General features: G+C 38.8%; 3 protein-coding genes across 9 annotated transcripts; 2 read left to right on the forward strand and 1 right to left on the reverse strand.

The window, feature by feature from the left end:
* The first annotated feature begins 3,440 nt into the window (after positions 1–3,440).
* kynu (kynureninase) lies at positions 3,441–16,330 on the forward strand. 3 transcript variants are annotated; one of them, XM_074626715.1, is made up of 15 exons: positions 3,441–3,508; positions 4,343–4,543; positions 5,858–5,978; positions 6,064–6,146; positions 6,843–6,904; positions 7,117–7,188; positions 9,185–9,259; positions 9,355–9,501; positions 10,886–10,984; positions 11,112–11,185; positions 11,340–11,392; positions 11,690–11,775; positions 11,968–12,198; positions 12,565–12,694; positions 15,313–16,330. In XM_074626715.1, the coding sequence occupies exons 2-14, from the start codon at positions 4,375–4,377 to the stop codon at positions 12,682–12,684; spliced, it is 1,392 nt and encodes a 463-aa protein (XP_074482816.1). In that variant the 5' UTR covers positions 3,441–3,508; positions 4,343–4,374; the 3' UTR covers positions 12,685–12,694; positions 15,313–16,330. The 3 variants fall into 3 exon arrangements, with proteins under 3 accessions (XP_074482816.1, XP_074482814.1, XP_074482815.1); XM_074626713.1 differs by lacking the exon at positions 15,313–16,330 and having other exon boundaries at positions 12,565–12,840; XM_074626714.1 differs by lacking the exons at positions 3,441–3,508; positions 15,313–16,330 and adding an exon at positions 4,016–4,244 and having other exon boundaries at positions 12,565–12,840.
* hemk2 (HemK methyltransferase 2, ETF1 glutamine and histone H4 lysine) lies at positions 16,220–18,592 on the reverse strand. Its single transcript, XM_074626716.1, has 6 exons — positions 18,178–18,592; positions 17,762–17,848; positions 17,588–17,678; positions 16,959–17,042; positions 16,745–16,886; positions 16,220–16,672 (listed from the first exon to the last, which is right to left on the reverse strand). The coding sequence occupies exons 1-6, from the start codon at positions 18,315–18,317 to the stop codon at positions 16,566–16,568; spliced, it is 651 nt and encodes a 216-aa protein (XP_074482817.1). The 5' UTR covers positions 18,318–18,592; the 3' UTR covers positions 16,220–16,565.
* A 726-nt stretch (positions 18,593–19,318) lies between these two features.
* LOC141762709 (ATP-binding cassette sub-family C member 4-like) lies at positions 19,319–22,267 on the forward strand. 5 transcript variants are annotated; one of them, XM_074626720.1, is made up of 6 exons: positions 19,319–19,418; positions 20,956–21,075; positions 21,180–21,290; positions 21,639–21,730; positions 21,789–21,811; positions 22,192–22,267. In XM_074626720.1, exons 1-6 carry the CDS (start codon positions 19,334–19,336, stop codon positions 22,238–22,240), a joined length of 480 nt encoding a protein of 159 aa, XP_074482821.1. In that variant the 5' UTR covers positions 19,319–19,333; the 3' UTR covers positions 22,241–22,267. The 5 variants fall into 5 exon arrangements, 4 of the variants coding, with proteins under 4 accessions (XP_074482821.1, XP_074482820.1, XP_074482819.1 ...); XM_074626719.1 differs by lacking the exon at positions 22,192–22,267 and adding an exon at positions 21,892–22,086; XR_012592877.1 differs by lacking the exon at positions 22,192–22,267 and adding an exon at positions 21,392–21,547 and having other exon boundaries at positions 21,639–21,811.
* Positions 22,268–22,580: the final 313 nt, after the last annotated feature.

Below are 22,580 nucleotides of genomic sequence, written 5' to 3' on the forward strand. Positions count from 1 at the left end.
GTGAACCCTGGGGGGGGGGGGTCAGGTTTTCTGCAGACCCAGTACTTTTCCACCCTATGTCACAATACATTTACAGGCCCACTCAACATTCCATCACGAAATCATTCATGTGATCATTATAGCCTCCTCTTACATCAGTCACTTATCTGTAGACAGTCTAAGCCTAGTATTTGACACCAAACTCGCTAAACTCCCAACATAATTAAGTTTGTTACAGAACAACAGTTTTATCATGATATATTTCCAACAGTGGCCATTTGAGTAACTGCAGTTTTTGGCACTTTCGAGTTTGCTTCATTTTTCTGCACAGGAGCGACAAAACAATTAATAATGACAAACACATAGGATAGAGTAAAGCCAGACCTAATTCAATCTGATTCAGGGCAGACTGAGCTCACCTGTGGCTCCTCCCAGAGCTCCTCAGGGTCATGGCAGACAGGGAAGACTTTCAACAGCTATATATCATGATTTATTGGGAGAAACCAAGCGATTTTCAGGCTGTTTCAGCCATTTTCTGAGAAAATATGCCAATTTGAAAAACTGCCGTGTGGGCATCACTTTCCATTCATTTATTCTATTTCCCATTGTAATGTATGGAAGGTGGCACACTTCCCGCACAGGCATGCTAACTGCTAGAGGGTGCAAACGATAATGAGCGTGGCAACAACATACTAAATATCAGCAACTTTTACAGTTAGGCTTGTAGAGAACCACTGACCTTACTTTGGTGGTCCGTGCTGCATGTTAACCTCTTACCATTCTGCCCTCTTCTTTAGAGGGGTAGTGGTGGGGGACAGGGGATGTTCAGAAGTAGATAACAAGTCAATTATTAACAATTATTATTATTATTATTATAACAAGTCAACACTAGATGCCACAAAGAAGTGGTGTACATCATCTGAAAGAGACCTAGAGATTAATTTGAAATGCAGCCCAACACTGTGTGTCAAGTTGTTCTAGTCATAAATCAGAAATAAAAATGTATTAATAAATTAATTAAAATAAATTGCAAAAGTGTATAAAAGTTTGTGATGGTCATCCCCATTCTCTGTTATGTCTCATAAATTGTTGCAGCAATTTTTGGGTCGATACCATCTGTTACACAGATTTGGTGCTAAATTTTATCATTTTTTTACAACTCGAGAATTGATAAAAACGATCAATAATCCTTCCAAAATACCGCATTAAGACACTTTAGGAACACCATAGAAAAAGCCATGCAGTGATTTGGTATCAAAAACCTTTGACATTTGGAGATTTCTGCAAGAATTGCATTTTTCGGCGAATGGATGGCGAGCACTTCTGTTGTGTAAACTGCTCATAAATCCCCTTATTGTCAATCTAGCTGGGAAAGCCATCCATCCTCTGAATGCTCTACGTCTCTAGTCTGATCCATCCATCCTCTGAATGCTCTACGTCTCTAGTCTGATCCATCCATCCACTGAATGCTCTAGGTCTCTAGTTTGAGCCATCGATCCTCTGAATGCTCTAGGTCTCTAGTTTGATCCATCCATCCTCTGAATGCTCTAGGTCTCTAGTTTGATCCATCCATCCTCTGAATGCTCTAGGTCTCTAGTTTGATCCATCCATCCTCTGAATGCTCTAGGTCTCTAGTTTGATCCATCCATCCTCTGAATGCTCTAGGTCTCTAGTTTGATCCATCCATCCTCTGAATGCTCTAGGTCTCTAGTTTGATCCATCCATCCTCTGAATGCTCTAGGTCTCTAGTTTGATCCATCCATCCTCTGAATGCTCTAGGTCTCTAGTTTGATCCATCCATCCTCTGAATGCTCTAGGTCTTTAGTCTGATCCATCCATCCTCTGAATGCTCTAGGTCTCTAGTTTGATCCATCCATCCTCTGAATGCTCTAGGTCTCTAGTTTGATCCATCCATCCTCTGAATGCTCTAGGTCTCTAGTTTGATCCATCCATCCTCTGAATGCTCTAGGTCTCTAGTTTGATCCATCCATCCTCTGAATGCTCTAGGTCTCTAGTTTGATCCATCCATCCTCTGAATGCTCTAGGTCTCTAGTCTGATCCATCCATCCTCTGAATGCTCTAGGTCTCTAGTCTGATCCATCCATCCTCTGAATGCTCTAGGTCTCTAGTTTGATCCATCCATCCTCTGAATGCTCTAGGTCTCTAGTTTGATCCATCCATCCTCTGAATGCTCTAGGTCTCTAGTTTGATCCATCCATCCTCTGAATGCTCTAGGTCTCTAGTTTGATCCATCCATCCTCTGAATGCTCTAGGTCTCTAGTCTGATCCATCCATCCTCTGAATGCTCTAGGTCTCTAGTTTGATCCATCCATCCTCTGAATGCTCTAGGTCTCTAGTTTGATCCATCCATCCTCTGAATGCTCTAGGTCTCTAGTTTGATCCATCCATCCTCTGATGCTCTAGGTCTCTAGTTTTATCCATCCATCCTCTGAATGCTCTAGGTCTCTCTAGTCCAGGGGTGCCCAATACGTTGATCGCGATCTACCGGTCGATCGCGAAGGTAGTGTGGGTAGATCGCATGGCATTTAAAAAAAAAAAAAAAAAAAACATTTTTTTTTTTTTAAATAGACGTCAGCCAACAAATTGCAACACTGTTTCACCTGAACTCATCTGGAATGGAGGATGAGATTTTGACACTACAAGCTGACATTCAGCTTAAGTCCAGGGCTCATGGACAGTTCTGGAACTTACTCACAGAGGAAAAGTACCTCAACATGAGGAAATGTGCTACCTCCTTGACTGCATTATTCGGCTCCACTTATTTATGCGAGTCAGCCTTTTCCCACATGAAGATTATTAAGTCCAAATACCATTCCACCTTGACTGATGATCATTTGGAAGTGTGCTTGAGGCTGGCTATCAGCAGCTACTGTCCGGACTATGCATCCCTGGCTGATTCCATTCAGTGCAAGTCATCAGAGTAAGGTAATGACAAAAAATAGTTATATTGTACAATATGGGTTCATGCAGTTATGCAAGGTACACCAACATATATTGTACATATAAAGAATACTCAATATATTTATAAATAAATATATGTTTTGCATTTTTATAGTAGGTAGATCATTTTGACTTGGTCATTTTATAAGTAGCTCGCATGCTGAAAAAGTGTGTGCACCCCTGCTCTAGTCTGATCCATTCATCCTCTGAATGCTCTAGGTCTCTAGTTTGATCCATCCATCCTCTGAATGCTCTAGGTCTCTAGTTTGATCCATCCATCCTCTGAATGCTCTAGGTCTCTAGTTTATTGTTGTAAAGTTTCATGAGGCTATGATTATCCTAGAGGTCAACACAGGTCATTTTATTGGATCAGATGAGTCTGATCAAAGAGTTACGGATTGAATGTCTGTTAGTGGTGGGTTAATAATCAGAGGTTTTATCTCATGGTTGGTCCATTAGAACAATGATTAACTTGAGGCTGAACAAAGAGAGGTCAAAGTACATTTCCAGAGCAGAGGATTCACTCAGTGAGACCGCTGTCTGTGGAGAGGAAGTTCATCTGCAAACGGTGAGTTACGTGTTCCAGTCCACTACATGCTCTTCTTTTTGTAAGAATGAATGACTTGTCGTGCAGTTGATTTTCAATGTAAACTAAAAGCATTTTAACTGATTGTATTCTTCTAATAAAAAGTAGACTCGATTATAAGCAGACCACTGCAATTAATGTAAGAATCTCGTAAACCTATGACTTTATTCTATTAAACCTATGACTTTATTCTATTAAACCTATGACTTTATTCTTGTAAATCTATGACTTTATTCTCATAATATTACGACTTTTTTCTCGTAAACCTATGACTTTATTCTATTAAACCTATGACTTTATTCTATTAAACCTATGACTTTATTCTCGTAATATTATGACTTTATTCTCGAAATCTCAGATTTATTTATTTTTCTTCAATGTGGCCCTAATACTCCGTCGTACCATTGCAACTGATTCATTGAGGAAAAAATGTTTTTGTAATTCATATTGTAAGGCTTAAGGTGAGGTTAAGTTTAATTAATATATTTGAGTTAATTTACTAATAAAATATATATTTACAGTTAATTATTTACACATCTAAAAGTTGAAATATTTTCATCAGCAATTTAAAATCAGCAACAATAATCTGCAGCATCTGCCTCTGTGGTTTTCCTCACATTTACCTTTATCCAAGTCCACCTAGCTTCTGATTGGTTACTTCAGTCACATGTTAATCAGGAACAAGGAAATTATGTGAAGTTGAGGAAGTGTGACGGAAGTAAGTTCTTCATCTCCATTCTGCTGTTTCTACTCATTAAAGTCTACTTCAAGCCACCATATCAAACTCATAAAGTGATGTATTTGCTCTCTCTGCAGGCCAGCAGCCTCCCAGTCCCTCTGTCTCTGCAATGGACCAGTTTGTTGGCTCAACTGCGACAGAAAGTTTGGAGCGAGTTTCAGCTTTGCTTGGCTGCAGTCCAAACTCTTCAGAAGTGGCTGCATACCTCGACAAGCATGACTCACTGAGACATCTCAGGGAGGAATTCCTGATGCCCACAATTTCAGATTTGCCTCCTTGTGAGTAACAAAAAAGTGCATTAAAGTTCTGGATGTTATTTGGATATCAATGTTCAGGATCTGTTCTATCAGTTTGGATTAGCTCTGTTGATGTTTTTTAAATTATTATTCACAAGATGAATTTACAAATAATAAGGCAATCATTATAATTATAAATATCATCCTCAAAACTGAGCAGATATCACAGTAGACATAAAACATTTACATAGACAATAAAAAAAAAAAATGTAAGCAGAGTAAATCTTTAAAAAAAAATGACATAAATAAAACAAATAATTAAAGAAAGATAACCGATAACTTTCAAGTAATATAAAGAGATCATTGGCATATTTGGATTTCATTAATTTCAGGGACTTCATATAGAGTTGAGTTTCATTATAGTAGCACATGAAGATGGGTGCGTTCTTTAGGAATTTCAATTGATTAAAATATTGCATCGTGATTAATCACAAATTAATCTCACATTTTTTAATCTGTTCTAAATGTACCTTAAAGGGAGATTTGTCAGGTATTTAATACTCTTATCAACATGGGAGTGGACAAATATGCTGCTTCATGCAATATATATATATATATATATATATATATATATATATATATATTTATTAAAACAATGACAGATATTGTCCAGAAACCCTCACAGTTACTGCATTTAGCATAAAACAATATTATCAAATCATAACATGGCAAACTGCAGCCCAACAGGCAACAACAGCTGTCAGTGTGTCAGTGTGCTGACTTGACTATGACTTGCCCCAAACTGCATGTGATTATCATAAAGTGTGTAGGTCTGTGAAGGGGAGACTCGTGGGTACCCATAGAACCCATTTACATTCACATATCTGGAGGTCAGAGGTCAAGGGACCCCTTATTCCCGACAAGCCATTATGACATGTTTGGTACCAATTGATTCCTTTTTTAGTTTCATATGATGTCAGTAGAGTCACTCTAGCTTTAAAACCCGCTACAACCTCCGAAAGATCGATTGCATTAATACGTTAAAAAAATTAACCATTCCATGAATTGTTTCTGTTGTTTCAATATCAACTTTACAGAAAACATATTAATTGCTCTCAAAGCCAAATCTTAATCTTAAAAATTCACTGGAAGGGTAAAAATCTTTCTTTTGTTTTGGGTGGGACAGGGTATTTGAAGAACAGACCTTTTATCAAGAAAATGAATATGCATTTGTTAAAGGTGTCGGGGAGATGAGATGGGGACTGAGAGTACAGTGATATTTGTTTAGCCAGGATAAGGAATGTGTTTGGTATTGCATTGATAAGAGATTTCAATTCTTTCATGATGTTTCTGTAGCTGATCTCTCGCTGGTCGATGGCTCCAAGGAATGCATCTACCTTGTGGGAAACTCGTTGGGGCTTCAGCCCAAAATGGCCAGGAAGTACGTGGGAGAAGAGCTGGAGAAGTGGGCCAAAATGTATGTCCACTTGACATTTTCCTAAAGGATTTTAGTCGCAGATAAATGTTTAGTGAGATTGCATAAAACAAACTCTTTTTTAAAGGGGTGTCCATGGTCACTTAGAAGGCTCTCGACCTTGGGCGTGGGCTGAAAACAACATAGAGGAACTGATGGCTGATGTTGTTGGTGAGAAACACCAGTGTTGTTCTATAAATGTGATGTTCATACACCTATTTTTGCAACTTTTTAATGATTTTGTCTGTGAAGCAGCTTGTTCAGGTCACTGCTCTTTCTCCAAAGTCCAAAGTCCAAGTCTTTAAACAAAACAGCAGTTAAACAGTGCGTATGAGTCGGTGCGCTGTAGTGAACATCCATTTTTCATTGATGATTAAATTATTAATTATTTAGTCTACAAGCGTCGCAAAACAGTACAAATAAAGGTTTATTGCAATTTCCCATAGCCCAAGGTGACATCTTCAAATAACTTATTTTGTCAGAGGACTCACAATGATATAAAACCCGAGAAACGCTTTTCTTGCTAAATAACTTAAAGGACTAATAGATTAATCATCTAATTGTTTCAGCAGTGGTACGTTGAATAAACTCTCGTTGCAGATTTCTGTAGAAGTGTGTGAGTTTTGTGCAAGGCAGACTAGTTAGTTATTTATGTATGTCATGTACAAACAGCATATAGTACAGTACAGCCCACATGGACATGACCTCCAAAAGTACCGCTGCAGTAGTTGAGAACATAACGTCTTCTACACTGTGTACACTGTATACAAAAAACTGATAAAATCCTTTCTGAAAAAACAACCAGAGATGGATATTTTATTTAAACAATCATATAATGAACAATAAAACGTGAAATGTTTCTTCCAGGAGCTAAAACTGAGGAGGTGGCACTGATGAATGGCCTGACTGTTAATTTACACCTTCTACTGGTAAAATACAGTCATTTTCTACAGCATGTTACATTTGGTAGATTGCCAAAACACACATTTTAAGTTCTCTGTTTTGCAAAAGATTGTCAGAAGCTGTAAACTATGTGTATTGCAAAAATGAGGGGAGGACAACAAGTTGAAACCATGTCATGTAAATGTGTAACATCAATTAAAGTGATTGCTAACAGTCTTTTCATGTCATTATTCTGCAGCTTTCCTTCTACAACCCCACTGCAGCTCGGCACAGAATCCTTCTAGAGGACAAGGCCTTTCCTTCAGACCATGTGAGTAAACCAGACGTTGTTTTCAGGTGCTTGTTCTGTTCGGGTCAAAGTCCCACATGCTGACACTAAAACACCAGTTTTCTATGAAATACTTCCTTTGCTGCTGGAATTTGCAATTATGCAATTTTTTATTTGCATAATGAGGCAAAAATGCATAAAGAAATAAATAAATAGGGGGAAAAATCATGCAGAAATAAATACATACAATTAAATAATTACATTTAAAAGTACATTTAAAATAAATGCATGAATAAAAAAATAACATTTAAAAGTTAATAAAAATAAATAAATATGTATTTACTATAAATAAAAGTGAAATAGAAGAGTAGATATAGGTTTCGTCCTCCATAGCAAGTTGTCACAAGTAGTCGATGGATATTCAATTCAATTAATCTTTATTGACAGACTCGAAGTCCATCAAAAAACATACAACACAAACAACGATACATACATTAAAGTAGAAACTGACACTTTTTTATAAAAAACAGTTCTACCAATGTTTCCACAGGGGTGACTGGTATCGTTTAACACTAAAACAAGGATTTGACGGTAGCATGATAGTGGCGTTCTGAGAGTCATTTAGCTGACATATAAATGTATACATCAGGTTTCTCAACAGAGCCTGGAAAGTGTTGACACCTGCATTACAGAACAGCTCGCTTGCACTACACCACCTGGGTTTCTTAAGTTATATCCGCATGCAGTCATTGCAGGCAACCTGAAGCTGATGCATGCTTGCCTTTCTAAACTTGGCCCACAGGATGGCAGTATAGAGGGGAGTGCAATTGGCTCTAAAGAGACCTATCTTGACATGGTCTGAACACATGTTCACACTGGTTTCTTGCCAACATGTTAGCTTGAGCATATAATAAACGGCACTGCCTGTACACGTCGTCATCATCAGATCTGTAATAAAGTGCCCCAGATATTTTGTTTTATTACAAACACATAGCAGTTGTCCTGATAGATAAAAAGCTGGAAAGTTGAGGTCCCTATCTTCTTTTGTTCTACAGATCATGACAACATTCTTTTTTGCATTTTATTGCACATCATATTTGACCCCATACTCTGAGCTTATATTCAGCACTGCTAGGAGAGACAATATTCAGATCGTCAGCATACAATGGTTTACCAGGGTGTTACCAATCATACTGCCTGTTTTACAGCCTCTTAGTTGGTCAGATAACTCATTCATGTACACATTAAAGAGGGCTGGTGAAAGTAACCCCCCTTGTCTAACTCCATTACCAACACCAAAGGGATCGGAGACTCGATTGCCCAATTTGACCTGCATGTTGTGGTTCGCATACCAATATGCTTACATTCTTATAATGCTGTCAGGCACGCCCCTTTGACTCAATTTCAACTTTTTTTGTGATTTACTCGGTCAAAAGCCTTATATGCATCAATAAAAACAATTACAACAGAGGAGTTTTTTGCCTTCTATAGATTTCGGCTACTTCTTTAAAGACACATATACACAAATCAGTGCCATGCTTAGCCTTGAAGCCAAACTGGTTGTCTGTGGTACCAAGATATTAACATAAACACTCGAATAAAATCCTCTCGAGGACTTTAGATACCACACTGACTAGTGCGATTGGCCTGTAATTACCCAGGCTCCCTACCTTGCCAGCTTTGTCCTTGATGACAGGCATAAGAGTATATTGTCTAAGCTAATCCAAATTCATCCCCAGATCATCATTGTTCTACATTCAAATGTATTTTCTGCATATCAGAAGAATCAAATACTCGAGGTTATTATAGGATTCAGTTGGTAGTGAAATCACCTCTCTCCACTGGCAGACAACCTTACTGATGTCAGACACTGACATTGTTCAGCGTGATGTGACTTCACTTTCAGAGTGGTTACTTTAAGATAATTTATCATGGAGCAAGGTTATTGATCGAAGACGTTGATAAGCTTGTATCCAGTGGAAATACTCGTCTTTTCTTGTGTTGAGTGTTTCTCTATGTTCTCTCCTGTCCTCCTCAGTATGCTGTCGAGTCTCAGATCCGGCTGCGAGGATTGGACCCTGAGAAGAGCATGCTGCTGCTGTACCCCAGACCGGTGCTGGAGCCACACAGTTTACACATAATAGATATGATTTACCGTTACTGTCGTCCAGAGTGATCAACAACAGTCTGACCGGTGGTTCTGTTCAGGGAGAAGAGACTCTGAGAACTGAGGACATCCTGGAGGTGATCGAGAAGGAGGGCGACTCCATTGCTGTGGTGATGTTCAGCGGAGTTCAGTATTACACCGGCCAGCTGTTCGACATGGCCGCCATCACTGAGGCCGGCCAGAAGAAGGTAACACACACACACACACACACACACACACACACACACAAACACACACACACACGGATAACTCGATTTCTTCTATTGATTTCATGTTTTTTATATCATATCAATCGCTCAAACTTGCATTCAAGAAATAAGATATTTTCCTGCATACAATATATTTACATGTTCATCAGTGGTTGAATGTACATTTACTCAAGTACGGTACTTTTTAGTACAATTTTCAGGTACTTGTACTTTACTTGAGTATATCCACTACTACTTTATACTTCTACTCTGCTATTTCAGAGGTAAATATTGTACTTTTTACTCTGCCGGATTTATTTTAGCTATATGCATTTAGTTACTAGTTACTTTGCAGAGTGAGATTATTAATACAAAATATAAATAAATACGATATTATATATTAAGCTGCCCTGCAGAATATAAAGTAGTTGAAATTAGCTCAACCTTTACCAGCTGCAACATTAAAGTGATGTACAGATTAATGCATTGCATACATTAATAGTACTCCTACTTTTGGTACCTTTAGTGTATTTTCATGCTAATAAGTTTGTACTTATATAAAAAAAATTAAGAGTCTGAATGCAGGACTTTTACTTGCAACAGAGTATTTAATATTGCTACTTTTACTTCATGTTTATCCTGTGTATTTACTCAAGTACAGTACTTAAGTACAATTTTCAGGTATTTGTACATCACGTGAGTATTTCCATTTTATGCTACTTTATAATAATAATAATAATAATTTTGTACTTTTATGAAAAAAAGTAAGTGTTTGAATGCAGGACTTTTACTTGCAACAGATCATGTACATTTACTCAAGTACAGTACTTAAGTACAATTTTCAGGTACCTTACTTGAGTATATCCACTGCTACTTTATACTTCTACTCTGCTATTTCAGAGGTAAATAATGTACTTTTTGCTCAACTGGATTTATTTTGACAGATTTAGCTATATGCATTTAGTTACTAGCTACTTTGCATAGTCAGATTATTAATACAAAATATAAATAAATATGATATATTATTATATATTAAGCTGCCCTGCAGAATATAAAGTAGTTAAAATTGTCTTATATCTTTACTTTTGGTACTTTTAGTATATTTTCATGCTAAGAATTGTTGTTTGATATTGCTACTTTTACTTCATGTTTATCAGTGGTGGAATGTACATTTACTCAAGTACTGTACTTTTTAGTACAACACACTGTTTTCTTTTGCTTGCCAGACGTTTCATAGAGAAGAAAAATATATATTTTGCATGTTGATCAGAAAAGAGACATTTGAAGGAGCTGAATTGTTTTAAATTTCAGTCTCATCCACTCTTACATGAGAAGTCTTGATCCTTAAACACAATATAACTAATACTCCCTTTTTGTGTGTCAGGGCTGTTATGTGGGTTTTGATTGTGCCCACGCTGTGGGAAACGTCGAGCTGAAGCTGCACGACTGGGGAGTCGACTTTGCCTGCTGGTGCTCCTACAAGGTCAGCTGACAGGTCCTTTGTCTCCACTGATTATCAGTATTATCGAACGTGTTTCAGGGTGAATATGAGAATACAAATACATGTGGACAATACAGTGCATGTCTAAGTGATGACTGTCTTCTCTCAGTATGTAAATTCAGGTGCTGGCGGTCTAGCCGGGGCGTATATGCACGAGAAACACAAAGACACTATCAAACCTGCGTGAGTGCTCACACACCGTTTACATACATGTCAGTCAGTGTGATTTAATTGTTAGGTTTTGACTTCAACTTAAAGGAGAAACTTATATATTTAAATCTGTTCCCTTTTCTCCAAACTGCTCAGTCACACCATTTTCTTCTTCTGTCTCCTGCAGGCTGTTGGGATGGTGGGGACATGACGTGAAAACTCGCTTCCAGATGAATAACGGTAAAGGAAATAATTGATTTTATAATTCTCACTCAACCTCTCATGTTTGTATATGACTCACAGCTGCACCTTGCAGTGCAACATGCTGCTAGTTTGTCTTTTCATAATAAAGCTCCACCTTTCTGAAGCCAGTGATGTGATTTTAAAGTTGATATATGCTGCCATCTTGTGGTCTCATTGGATATTACAACTATAATACACTGTACACTGAATACTTATAGTTAAAAGTCACATGTATCACCACGATTTTCCTACATGTGTCATACATAAACTGTAACGGTGTATTTGTGTTCTCAGAGATGGAGCTGCAGCCTGGATTGAGCGGCTTCAGACTGTCCAACCAGCCCATCCAGCTGGTCTGCCTCCTGCAGGCCAGTTTGGAGGTACTGCAGTGCACTCATTGAAAGAACTTTGCTGGTTTAAAAAAATATGCTCTCCATTTTTCATTCATGTGTTTTATTTCTTAATTGAGTGTATAAAACATCTCTGTTTTCAGCTTTGTAACAATGAACATCATGACAGGACATAAAAAGCTTCTTAAGAAATTATGTCGACTTAAATTTTAATTTTGCCAGGTTTTCAAGATGACCAGTATGCAGGCGTTGCGCAGGAAGTCCCTCCTGTTGACGGGTTACCTGGAGTATCTGATCCAGCATTATTACACTGAGGACCCCACTCAGCCTCACAAACCTCACGTCCGCATCATCACGCCCTCTGACCCTCAGCAGAGAGGCTGTCAGCTCTCACTCTGCTTCTCTGTCCCCATCCGAAAGATCTTCCAGGAGCTGGAGAAGAGGGGAGTTGCTGTGAGTATCCAGTAGCTTCTAGTAGAGGAGCATGAATACAGTTGGGCTCATTGGATCCACAAGAGTCTCAGCTTTACAGTGATACCTAATTAATGTAATTCAAGACTGTAAGCTCTTCCCTCTTGCCTCATTTACTTCCTCTTTCAGTATGTGTAGCTGGAGAGGCTGATATCGATAGGGAAAGAGACTTTCCTGTGGAGAAAGCATGAGGTTCACACAGCTTACTTGTGACTGCTTTGTATTCTTCAAAACAGACAAACTATAAAAACAAAGAAGAAAAAAAACTACAAAATCACAACATAGCAAAACATTCTGAAGTAGATCTGTCTGTTTATGTCATTAACTTTGTCCTTTGGTGTCGTTCAGTGTGACATGAGGGAGCCCAGTGTGCTGCGAGTCGCTCCGGTGCCGCTCTACAACTCCTTCAGCGACGTTCACCGCTTCATAGAAACACTGGGATCAGCTCTTGCTGCCAGCAGCCAATGAATGAAGAGAGGTCTGTGGTCTACTCTGAACATACATCCGCTCTAAACCTCATTATCTTCACCAGCACTGTGGAACAACGGACGATCACGTTTTTTTGGATCGATGGATTTTTTGCATCCATTTTAAATAAAGTTAAAAACTGTTTTCACAGAAGAATATGGATGTTTCTTTTTTCTTTTTTTTTACAAAACACAAATCATATTTTTTACAAGAAACAAAACTATTATATACAATTTTGTATTATATTTTTTTAAAGGATAAATTTGGTATTTGGTCCAGTATTGAGGGAGAACGCTGCATCCGCCAGCCGCTAAACGAGCTGTAATGTAATCATTTGGGGCAACCTGGTACCGTTTACGTCCACTAAAAGTGCTTGTTTTTGCCAGATTATTCTAAGTGTCAGACAACATTAAGGAAAGGACCCTACAGAGAAATAAAACCTTTTTCTTCAGGTTGCCCCAAATGATTACATTACAGCTCGTCTAGCGACTGCAGCTGCAGCGTTCTCCCTCAATACTGGACCAGTTTTAAAAAAAAGTGTTGTCCCCGTACATTTTTCCGATAATACTTCTATAATTTGATTAAGGGATTTTTTTTTAAGGTCAAAAGATGACTTGATGTTGAAGTTAAAACTGGGCTAAACGTCTTTAAATGTTTAGATTACAAAAAACTATTGTTTTGGCAGCATTTCTATATCAAAACAATACTTATATATGTAACCACATAGTCTAGTTTTAAACAAGACACCTAGATGACCTACACATCAGCAAACCAAAGCTTACAAGGAAACTCTCTCCACTTATTTGTTCTGGTTTTGAAAACATTTTCTCTCCACTGCAAATTCAAATTCATAGCTCCCACAATCCCTTGCCCCCGTGACCCTCCTCTTCAGTGGAGCGTTTGGCCGCGACACCCAGAGAGCTCGCAGCATGGGGTTTGCAAATGACATGATTTTGGGGGAAAAATCCTCCCTCCTCACCGGCTGTACATTACACACACGAGTTAGCCGACAGTCCTCCCCCCACCAATTAACACCTACTTTATTATAACGTCGACTCCTCCTAATGTTCTTGCATGTGTTTATGCACTATTACCTTGACGGATGCCTATTCCATGGTTAGACATAATTGGCATATCAATATGCAAAACCTAAATGGATTAACCTTCTTTAAAACTAATGAGCACTTGGATGCCCAGCTGGGGAATGGACCAGAATTAGCATTTGTCATCTTTTTGGGGTGATGTGAGAATAAATAATTGAAGAGAAGATGGGTATTGTCTTTCCTTGGGCTGCTTGAGCGTAAAGTGACGGTTAAAAAGGGAATATGCAGATTTACTGTCTTAATGATGACTGTGGGCTTGCTGCTTTCACACATACAGTGTCAGAGGAAGAAATAATATTACATGTCCTTTCTCCTTTCAGGTGACTTCTTGATGACCGGGTCTAGCTGAATGTAAAACTTCATTGGACACATCCAGAGAGCAGTGTCTCTGCTGAGGAGAATGGACAGTTTTGATCAAAGAGGAGCAAGTGTAAAAGTAAATCTGCAAACAAACAGTGGTACTTCTGAAAAGATATTAAGAGCAGACGTGGCAAAATAACTAAAACATCCTACTTTAAAAAGTTCAAGTCTGAGGCCAGTTTCACAAAGATAGACTTTGACTATAGTCAGGTCTAAATTCTTCTGATGCACAAAGCTGTGTAGGTCCCGATTATCTTGAAGTAGTATGTCATTTGCAATGAATTCTGTGTAAATTAAGACTTTTAAAACTTAAAAAACATGGCTGATTGTCTGACCAACCGCGTCAAACTGCTCAGCTGTGTTCACTCTGCAGATAATGTTTGCCTTCTGGACATATTCACCACTTACAAGGAGATTTTACTGGGGACATTTGGGTTGTAATTCAATGCAAATGACTTCCAGTAGCACAACATTTTCAACTGAATTGTTCAGTGAATTTAGAGGTCCAACACCCAAAATGAAGAAATCAAATACGCTAAGAGAGAATAGTGAAGAAACCCGGTCGAGTAGCCCAAGTCAGGTAGTGAAATTGTGCATTTGAGTGGGTTTGCATAATATTTGTACCCAAAGTCAAGAAAACAATAATGGTAAAAGGACTTGGACTTATATAGCGCTTTTCTAGTCTTCCGATCACTCAAAGAGCTTTACACTACATGTCAGCATTCACACTATGAAGGCAGAGGCTGCTAAGGTGCCAACTTTGCCCATCAGGATCTAATCTAAATACTCATTCATACACATAGCCTTCGGGAGCAATTTGGGGTTAAGTGCCTTGCTCAAGGACACATGGACATGTGACCTGGAGCAGCCGGGGATCGAACCACCGACCTTCCGAGTGGTGGACAACCTGCTCTACCCTCTGAGCCACAGTTGAACCCAGATAATTTCAAATATTCTATGTCTAGTGTCCTTTATTTATTGTTTTTTCACTTTTAGTCTTTAGTGTCTTACAGTTTTCTTACTGTTATTATCAACAGCATCTGTGCATGAGCACATGGGGAAAGTGACAAGCTAAAATACTCACAATTAGTGCAAGAGTGTAGTTTAATGCAGTTAAATGGCTCATGTGTTTAACGAATGGACTTTTATTTATTTTGTGTTGCAGGTGAACTAGTGTGCATGGTCCCTGGGAACTATGGAAGTCTTCAGGTTTGTCCACTTTCCAGTGTTAATGGGTGTTTCTGCAACTACGGGCATTTTAAGTCCCAGCAATGAAACTTTGGAAAATTTGCAGTGTTATGATAAATATATACACAGTGTTATTACCCATGTTGACATAAAAAATAATTACAAACACCACTTTTCTTCATGTCCCACATCCGAGTTCTGCTAAATTCAGCATCATGTTAATAATAATAGAGCTAAAAATGTGTCTGTTGGTGTCTGTTTATGAGTTGTAAGAAATCATAAATTATCTTTAAGGAGGAGTAGATGTTTACAGGTAAGCTCAGCTCTGTTGAATTTAATAGTATGTCAATGGAGGTTTTGCTCAGACAGTAGGAAACAGTTTACTTTATTTACCTCGTCAGTCATTTAAAATGTAAATTAACTTATCAAATCGCTATTCACTCAGTTCATCTGATAAATGTTTTACAAAGCAGAATCCCCGATTTAATAAAATCCCGTTATAAAAATTGCATGCTGACTGGCGGTGTTCTGGGATGTAAAGCAGCAACGTTGCATCATATTTTAGTTTATTAAACTTAGTTCACAGAAGAGCTGTTGAAGTTAAATATCAGCCAAAATGAAAAGTCTTTCTTAAGGAGTCATACAAAGTCATATGTTATGAATTAGGAGTATCATCTGTGTATCGAGGAACCCAGATCTGTTAAATTGAACAATATGTTAATGGAGTCTGGCAGTCACTTCCCACCGTCCCCTGCGTGGGTGACGTTATTGGTTGCATATGAAGCGTTTCAGGGCAGAGATCCGTTCACAGCATCATACTTGAAACTGAATTACATTTCAATGGTACCTTTTAAAACATGTTGGTTGCACTGGAATCTAAATAATAATAAAAAAATGTCCTATTTGTAATGCTGTCTGGATGTTAGTATAATTATCTATTTTTGATTGCTGACACTGTTACTTCATTATTAAACCTGCCTGGGTGAATGCAAGGATTCATTTATTTATTTATTCATTTATTTTTACAAATTTATCAGTACACCAAGGCCACCTTTAGTCCTTTCATCCAGCCAATTTCTTGAAGAAAATGTTTTCGTTCTGTAGAGATTTAATCAGAACATTTGTCCTTCCTTGCAGACAATACTGCGTCCCGTCAGGTAAAAATATAATTTCTTCTCATCAGTTCCTGTAATCCTTTCAGCGGATTAATAAGTGACAGTTCCATGTTCGTTAGCTCCTATGGAAGCGCAGGACGGACAGCCTCTCATTTCTAGCTCTTGTCGACAAGCATGACTCTCCGCTCAGACCACATTCGCCCAGCAAACGGATGATCTCCTCTGGAGAGAAAAGGAAAAACTTGTTATCCAGAAAGTTTCCTGCACTGAAAATCATTTTTAGAGACAACTCACCTGGATCGTTCTCAGCAATGGTAATGAGGTAGAATAACCCTTTACTGGAGAGCAACTGTGCTACCACAGGTAGAAATCTGTCGGTCACCTCTCGCCCTCGCTTTCCGCCGGCCCAGGCAGCTTCTATACCTGTACCGCCCACCTGCAAGGAAAGCACACATTGATCAAATGCTCCTCATCTGTGAGCTGAAGATGTACAGAGCTGCTGCACCACCTCTTCTGAAGGTGTCACCACGTAGGGAGGGTTGAAGAGGAGGACGTCCACTTTCCCACTTAAACGGGGCAAAAGAGTCTCCACCTAAAGGAAGAAAAGGAAGTTTAAGAATCAAAATCCTTGCACTTAAAGGGACTGTTTGTAACTTCTTAAGCGTATAAATGTACCGGGTCGGACACATGCACGCTCGCATATGCACGCTAGCGTGTTGCCGGAGTCTCGTCTCCTCTGCCTGCTTGTCTTCACTCACACCGCATGCACTCTCGCTGTCTCGCTCCACCTCTACACGTGCATGCGCGCTCACTCCACACTGCAGAAGAGTTAGTAGCTCTGAGAATATCTAGTGAATGTACAGTGGACGTTTGTGCAGAAATAACTGCTGCAGCTCCTCCAGACCAACAGAGGTTTCCCGTGTCTTGTGAAGTGACGGGGCTCCGCAGAGAGAAACGTTATCCTTTTAGCTCACGTGTGTCGCCTCACTGTTTTGAGCGATGCTCGTTCATGTCTATTTAGAGCGAGCAAGCGCTTAAGTCGTTGACTTAACGGCCACAGGTGTCGCTGTTAACAAGCATTTCTGAAAGTTACAAATAGTCCCTTTAAAGCATGAAATGTGAAGGTAAAAGTCTCACCAGGGATGTGAGGACAGGCTGCAGTGAAACATTGTTACAGGAAGCTGTCTTAGCTGTGCACTCTGCTGCTGCAGGATTCACATCTGTGCAACTGAGAGAGAAACACATATTTAAGATTAGAATAAGCCCATTATTTCTAAACCAGACATGGGGGAAACATTTTTTTTAACTCACAGATATAGAGCTGAAGGTCCAAGCACTGATGCCAGAAAAGCTGACACCACTCCTGAGCCACTGCCAACCTCCAAACACACACAGGGGCTAGAAACAGCAGAGAAACAGACACATTTAAGGGGTCAGAGGTCATGGACAGGTGAGCAGGACATGCACAGGTGAGCAGGACATGTACAGGTGAGCAGGACATGCACAGGTGAGCAGGTCATGCACAGGTGAGCAGGACATGCACAGGTGAGCAGGTCATGCACAGGTGAGCAGGACATGTACAGGTGAGCAGGACATGTCCAGGTGAGCAGGTCATGCACAGGTGAGCAGGACATGCACAGGTGAGCAGGTCATGCACAGGTGAGCAGGACATGTACAGGTGAGCAGGACATGTCCAGGTGAGCTAAAGGAAACACAAAGTGTCTGACCTGATCAGCTGCAGCCTCTCTGCGTCTCTCTCCAGGGCGTCAATCAAGAGAAACGAGTCCTCCGACGGCTCGTACACGTCTCGGAAGTGTCCTCGTCCAGCGTGGGAGTACACAGGTGTGGGATGATGAGTGTGGGACATGTCCACCTCTCAGGTAACCAGCTGGGACGCTGTAACAGTCTGCAGCAGCTCCGAGCTCCTAGTAGACTTGTACACACACAGACTGAGTCTCTCTCTAGAGCTGCTTCACGTCAGGTATTGATCTCAGATGGTCACGGTTCCGAGAGGTCGTCGGGCAGAGACTGCTTTCTGACAGTTGTTTCGCAATTTACTAAATTACATTATCTACAACAACATGTTCAACACATGTTAGCACGTTCACGATCCACTTCCGTGTTTTGATACGACGTCACGATGACGTACATTAACCCATTACTGTGCTGTTGGAATATATGTGTATATAAATATATATATATGTGTATGTGTGTATATCTATATATATGTATGTATATACTGTATATGTGTATATATATATGAATATATATGTATCTATACATATATATATATGTGTGTATATATATGTATATATGTTTATATATGTATATGTATGTATGTATATATATATATATAAAAAACCGGGAGATTTCACAGTTATACGCGGCATAATGTAGCACCCTTTGTTTGTAATATTGTGATTTTAAATGAGCGTCACCATGGCACATTTCACTCAATCCTGACACTTTTGTTATTGTGATGGACTGAATGAGTGAAATATTAAAGATTACTTTTTCTCCCCTCACTTCTTTATGTTGAATACAAACCTGCAACTTTTAAAGTGATTTAATACTTTTCTTTGATTACAAACACAATTTTGAGTCATGCATACTGGAATTAACATCCAATTAGTAGCAACAAGCTGTAAAAAAAAATACATAATTCAAACTAAAATATTAATTAAAAAAAAATAATTCATATATATATGTGTGTTTTCTGGTCGTTCATTTGTTGTTTTGTTTTTGATGAGTAATAATGTCATTTTTTATTTTATTAAATAGTGCATATTTTATATCCAAATTGTGCAAATAAATCAAACTAAGCCATAAAAAAACCCCTGTGCTCCACCGCCACTTGGTACAGTCTGGTTCCCTCTTGTATTAATGACATTGGATTCTTCCACTTCCTGTTTGTCAGTCGGACCTTTGATTGGGAGCAAACGAGGACCTGAGCGCGCGCTTCAAACAGGTAAGACTAAAACAATTACAAACAAACCAACAATAATCACTAACCATGCTAAAAACTCACCTTTGTGTATATGTTTTCTTCATTGTTTGACAAATATTAGTAAAAGAACTGATAACATAACACAGTAAGAGTTGCATTGATTGATTGATTGATTGATTGATTGATTGCACAGACCGGACACAGCTGTGGGAACTTTTTCTAATTGCACAACAGGCACTTTGAAATCTGACCTACTTTATTTGAATGCACTATAAATGTGCTATTTTATGATATTCTAAAATGGTGTATTTTTTTTAATATTTCTGCATACTGGTGTCAAACAGTCTTGGATTCAGGGTCTGAAATTAACGTTTTTGTATGCCACTTCTGAAATATAGGTTTTAAAATTGTAAACTCTGAGTCAGTGGTACCAGGCTGTAGAATTATGTTATATATCATGTAACCTTAATGCATGACTATGTTTGGTAACACTTCATGTTACAGGTCTGCAAATTTCATGGTAATTAGTTGATAATTGGCAAGTTACCTATTTGAAATTTCTTTGGAATTACTGCCAAATTACCCCAATATTCACCTAAAATTACTTTATTATAAACATAATTTAATAATTATATGCTAAAATAGTATATAATCTTTAAAATAGGGCCCTTAGGCGCTGCTCTTCATCGGAGGTGGAAAACCAAAACTAATAAAAGACACAAATCTCACCATTGTGTGACTTATTGTCAACACAGATGTAACCTGGAAGCTAATGTCATGTTTCAGAGAGTTTTTAAAGAAATTTAAAAGAAGTTATTTGCTAATTATCATCAATATACCAGCAGACATGGAAATAAAGCAGATCAATTAACCTTGTATTCTTTTCCTGGAAATGTATTAAATAAATTACCAGCTATTGAGAAATAGCTGAATATAATTATGAAATAATGTTTATAATAAAGTAATTTTCAATAAATGTATAGGTAAATATTGGGGTAATTTGGCAGTAATTCCAAAGAATTTTTACAAATAGGTTACTTGCTAATTATCACCTAATTACTGTGGATTTTGTGGACCTGTAAAATGAAGTTTTACCATATATTTAATTTAGGCTTTAGAATTGCTTTTTAAAAATAATATTTCTTAATATAAGGAAAACCTGTCTGCCATGGTGGCAGGTGACCTGAAAATTGATTGGTGATTTCTCCTATTCTAAAATGGTGTGTTTGAATATTTCTGCATACTGGGGTCCCTAAACAGTCTTGGATTACATAAATTGGGTATTGAGAGGACATCACTAAAGAAATGAGCAAAGTAAAAATATGGTTTGATATAAAAACAAATTATCATTAAACTTGAACAAAACTAAAGTAATGTTATTTGGTAAATTGTAGAGTTAATATTAATTATAGTTAATTGTTAAATTTAGCACCTAATCTGTGTAACAAATGGTTTCAACCCAAAAATTGCTGCAACAACTTATGGAGACATAATAATAATCACAGACTTATATCATAATGTTGTAAGCCCTTATACTTTTTTTTCATCTGTCCTGCAGCTCGGAGTCCAGTGTTGCCCCACCTGTCGTCGTCTCTTCAGGGCCTGTGGACCATCCGAGCCTTTGGAGCAGAGGAGAGGTTCCAGAAAGCCTTCGATGCCCAGCAGGACCTGCACTCAGGTTCTCCTCAGCCTCAGCACCTTTACATTCACTGCTCATCAATATCAAGCATTTGTGAGCTGCGTCAGTGCAGTGTCTATAATCTATGTCCTCGTCCTGAACAGAGGCCTGGTTACTGTTGCTGACCACCTCTCGCTGGTTCGCTGTCCGTCTCCACGGCATCTGCTCCATCTTTGTTACCGTCACCACCTTTGGCCGCCTGCTGCTCAGAGACCGTAAGGAAGAATTTTAATCTTTTCATATTAAAGTGATAGTTTGGTTGTTTTGAAGTGGGGTTGTATGAGGTTCTTCACCATAGTCAGTGTATTACCTACAGTAGTTGGAGTTTGGAGAATCAGACAGGAGTACCAGAACGGGAGCAAAGCAATGTACTGCTGCGGACGGGGCCGGCAGCAAAACGGATTTTAGAAACATGAAAAAAATCAGTTTAAGTGTATGCTATATTTAGAATATAATGAAGGCTCTGGAGGAGGTCAGTATCCAATCAGCACACTCCAGCAGTTGATCTTCTAGCTTCCATTGTCGTGTGCGTCAGGCAATCACTCACTCGGCGTTCCCTGCAGGTGCAGCTGAAGTCCGCGGTGGAGGAGCTGCCCGGGCAGTTGGAGACGGTTCTGGCCGAGTCGGGCTCCAACTTCAGCGTGGGCCAGAGGCAGCTGGTGTGTCTGGCCAGTGCCATCCTGAGGAAGAACTACATCCTGGTCATCCACGAGGCCACGGCCAACGTGGACCCCAGGTACTGTTGACACAACTCACCTCATTGGCAAAAAATGCATGCAGTAGTACTGTGTACTCCGTTTTTATTCCTCCTATTAGTTTGTCTTCAAAGCTTCCTGCTGTAGCTGCTGGTCCTGCTGTAGCAAACGTGCAGTGAAAGCAAGTATGTTGGTGCTTTTAGACGTAGTTATGATCTGCATGTTAGAAAAGGGAAGCATTTTTCATCTGGTAATTAGAACTGTATCATAACATAGAACATCAAACCACTAGTGCAGCAGTTACAAACTCAAAAGATCCCGCCAACAAAAGCTTATTGTTCTTATCAAAGACTTTATTCATTTTACTCGTGGCTCAGGTAGTAAAATGCATTTCTTTAACATCTCTACCGTGTCTCTGCAGGACAGATGAGCCGATACCTCGTCGTCTCAACACCATCATAGACCGGTGAGTCCTCTTACTCATAGATTCTAGAAAAGAGTTGTTGTTTATCATCATAAAGGTCATAGTATGTCATGAAGTCATGTAGCGTTATTGCATAGAGCAGATTAGTAATCAATCATTACTAAATATCAAAATATGGATCTAGAATTAATAACTCAAAATTAGGAATCATAAACCCATGAATTGTTGTAAAATGTGAAGGAGAGTGATGACAGTCAGCAATCACAATTCACCCTTATATCCAATTCAATTATTTCATTTAGGACGGCACCCAATTTTGAAAAAGAAACAGGGTAAACTTCAAAATTTCATATTAATCAATTGAGTCTCATTGAGTTCTTGCACAT

This window comes from Sebastes fasciatus, chromosome 24, assembly GCF_043250625.1.
Source record: "Sebastes fasciatus isolate fSebFas1 chromosome 24, fSebFas1.pri, whole genome shotgun sequence".
NCBI classification, from domain to species: Eukaryota; Metazoa; Chordata; class Actinopteri; order Perciformes; family Sebastidae; genus Sebastes; species Sebastes fasciatus.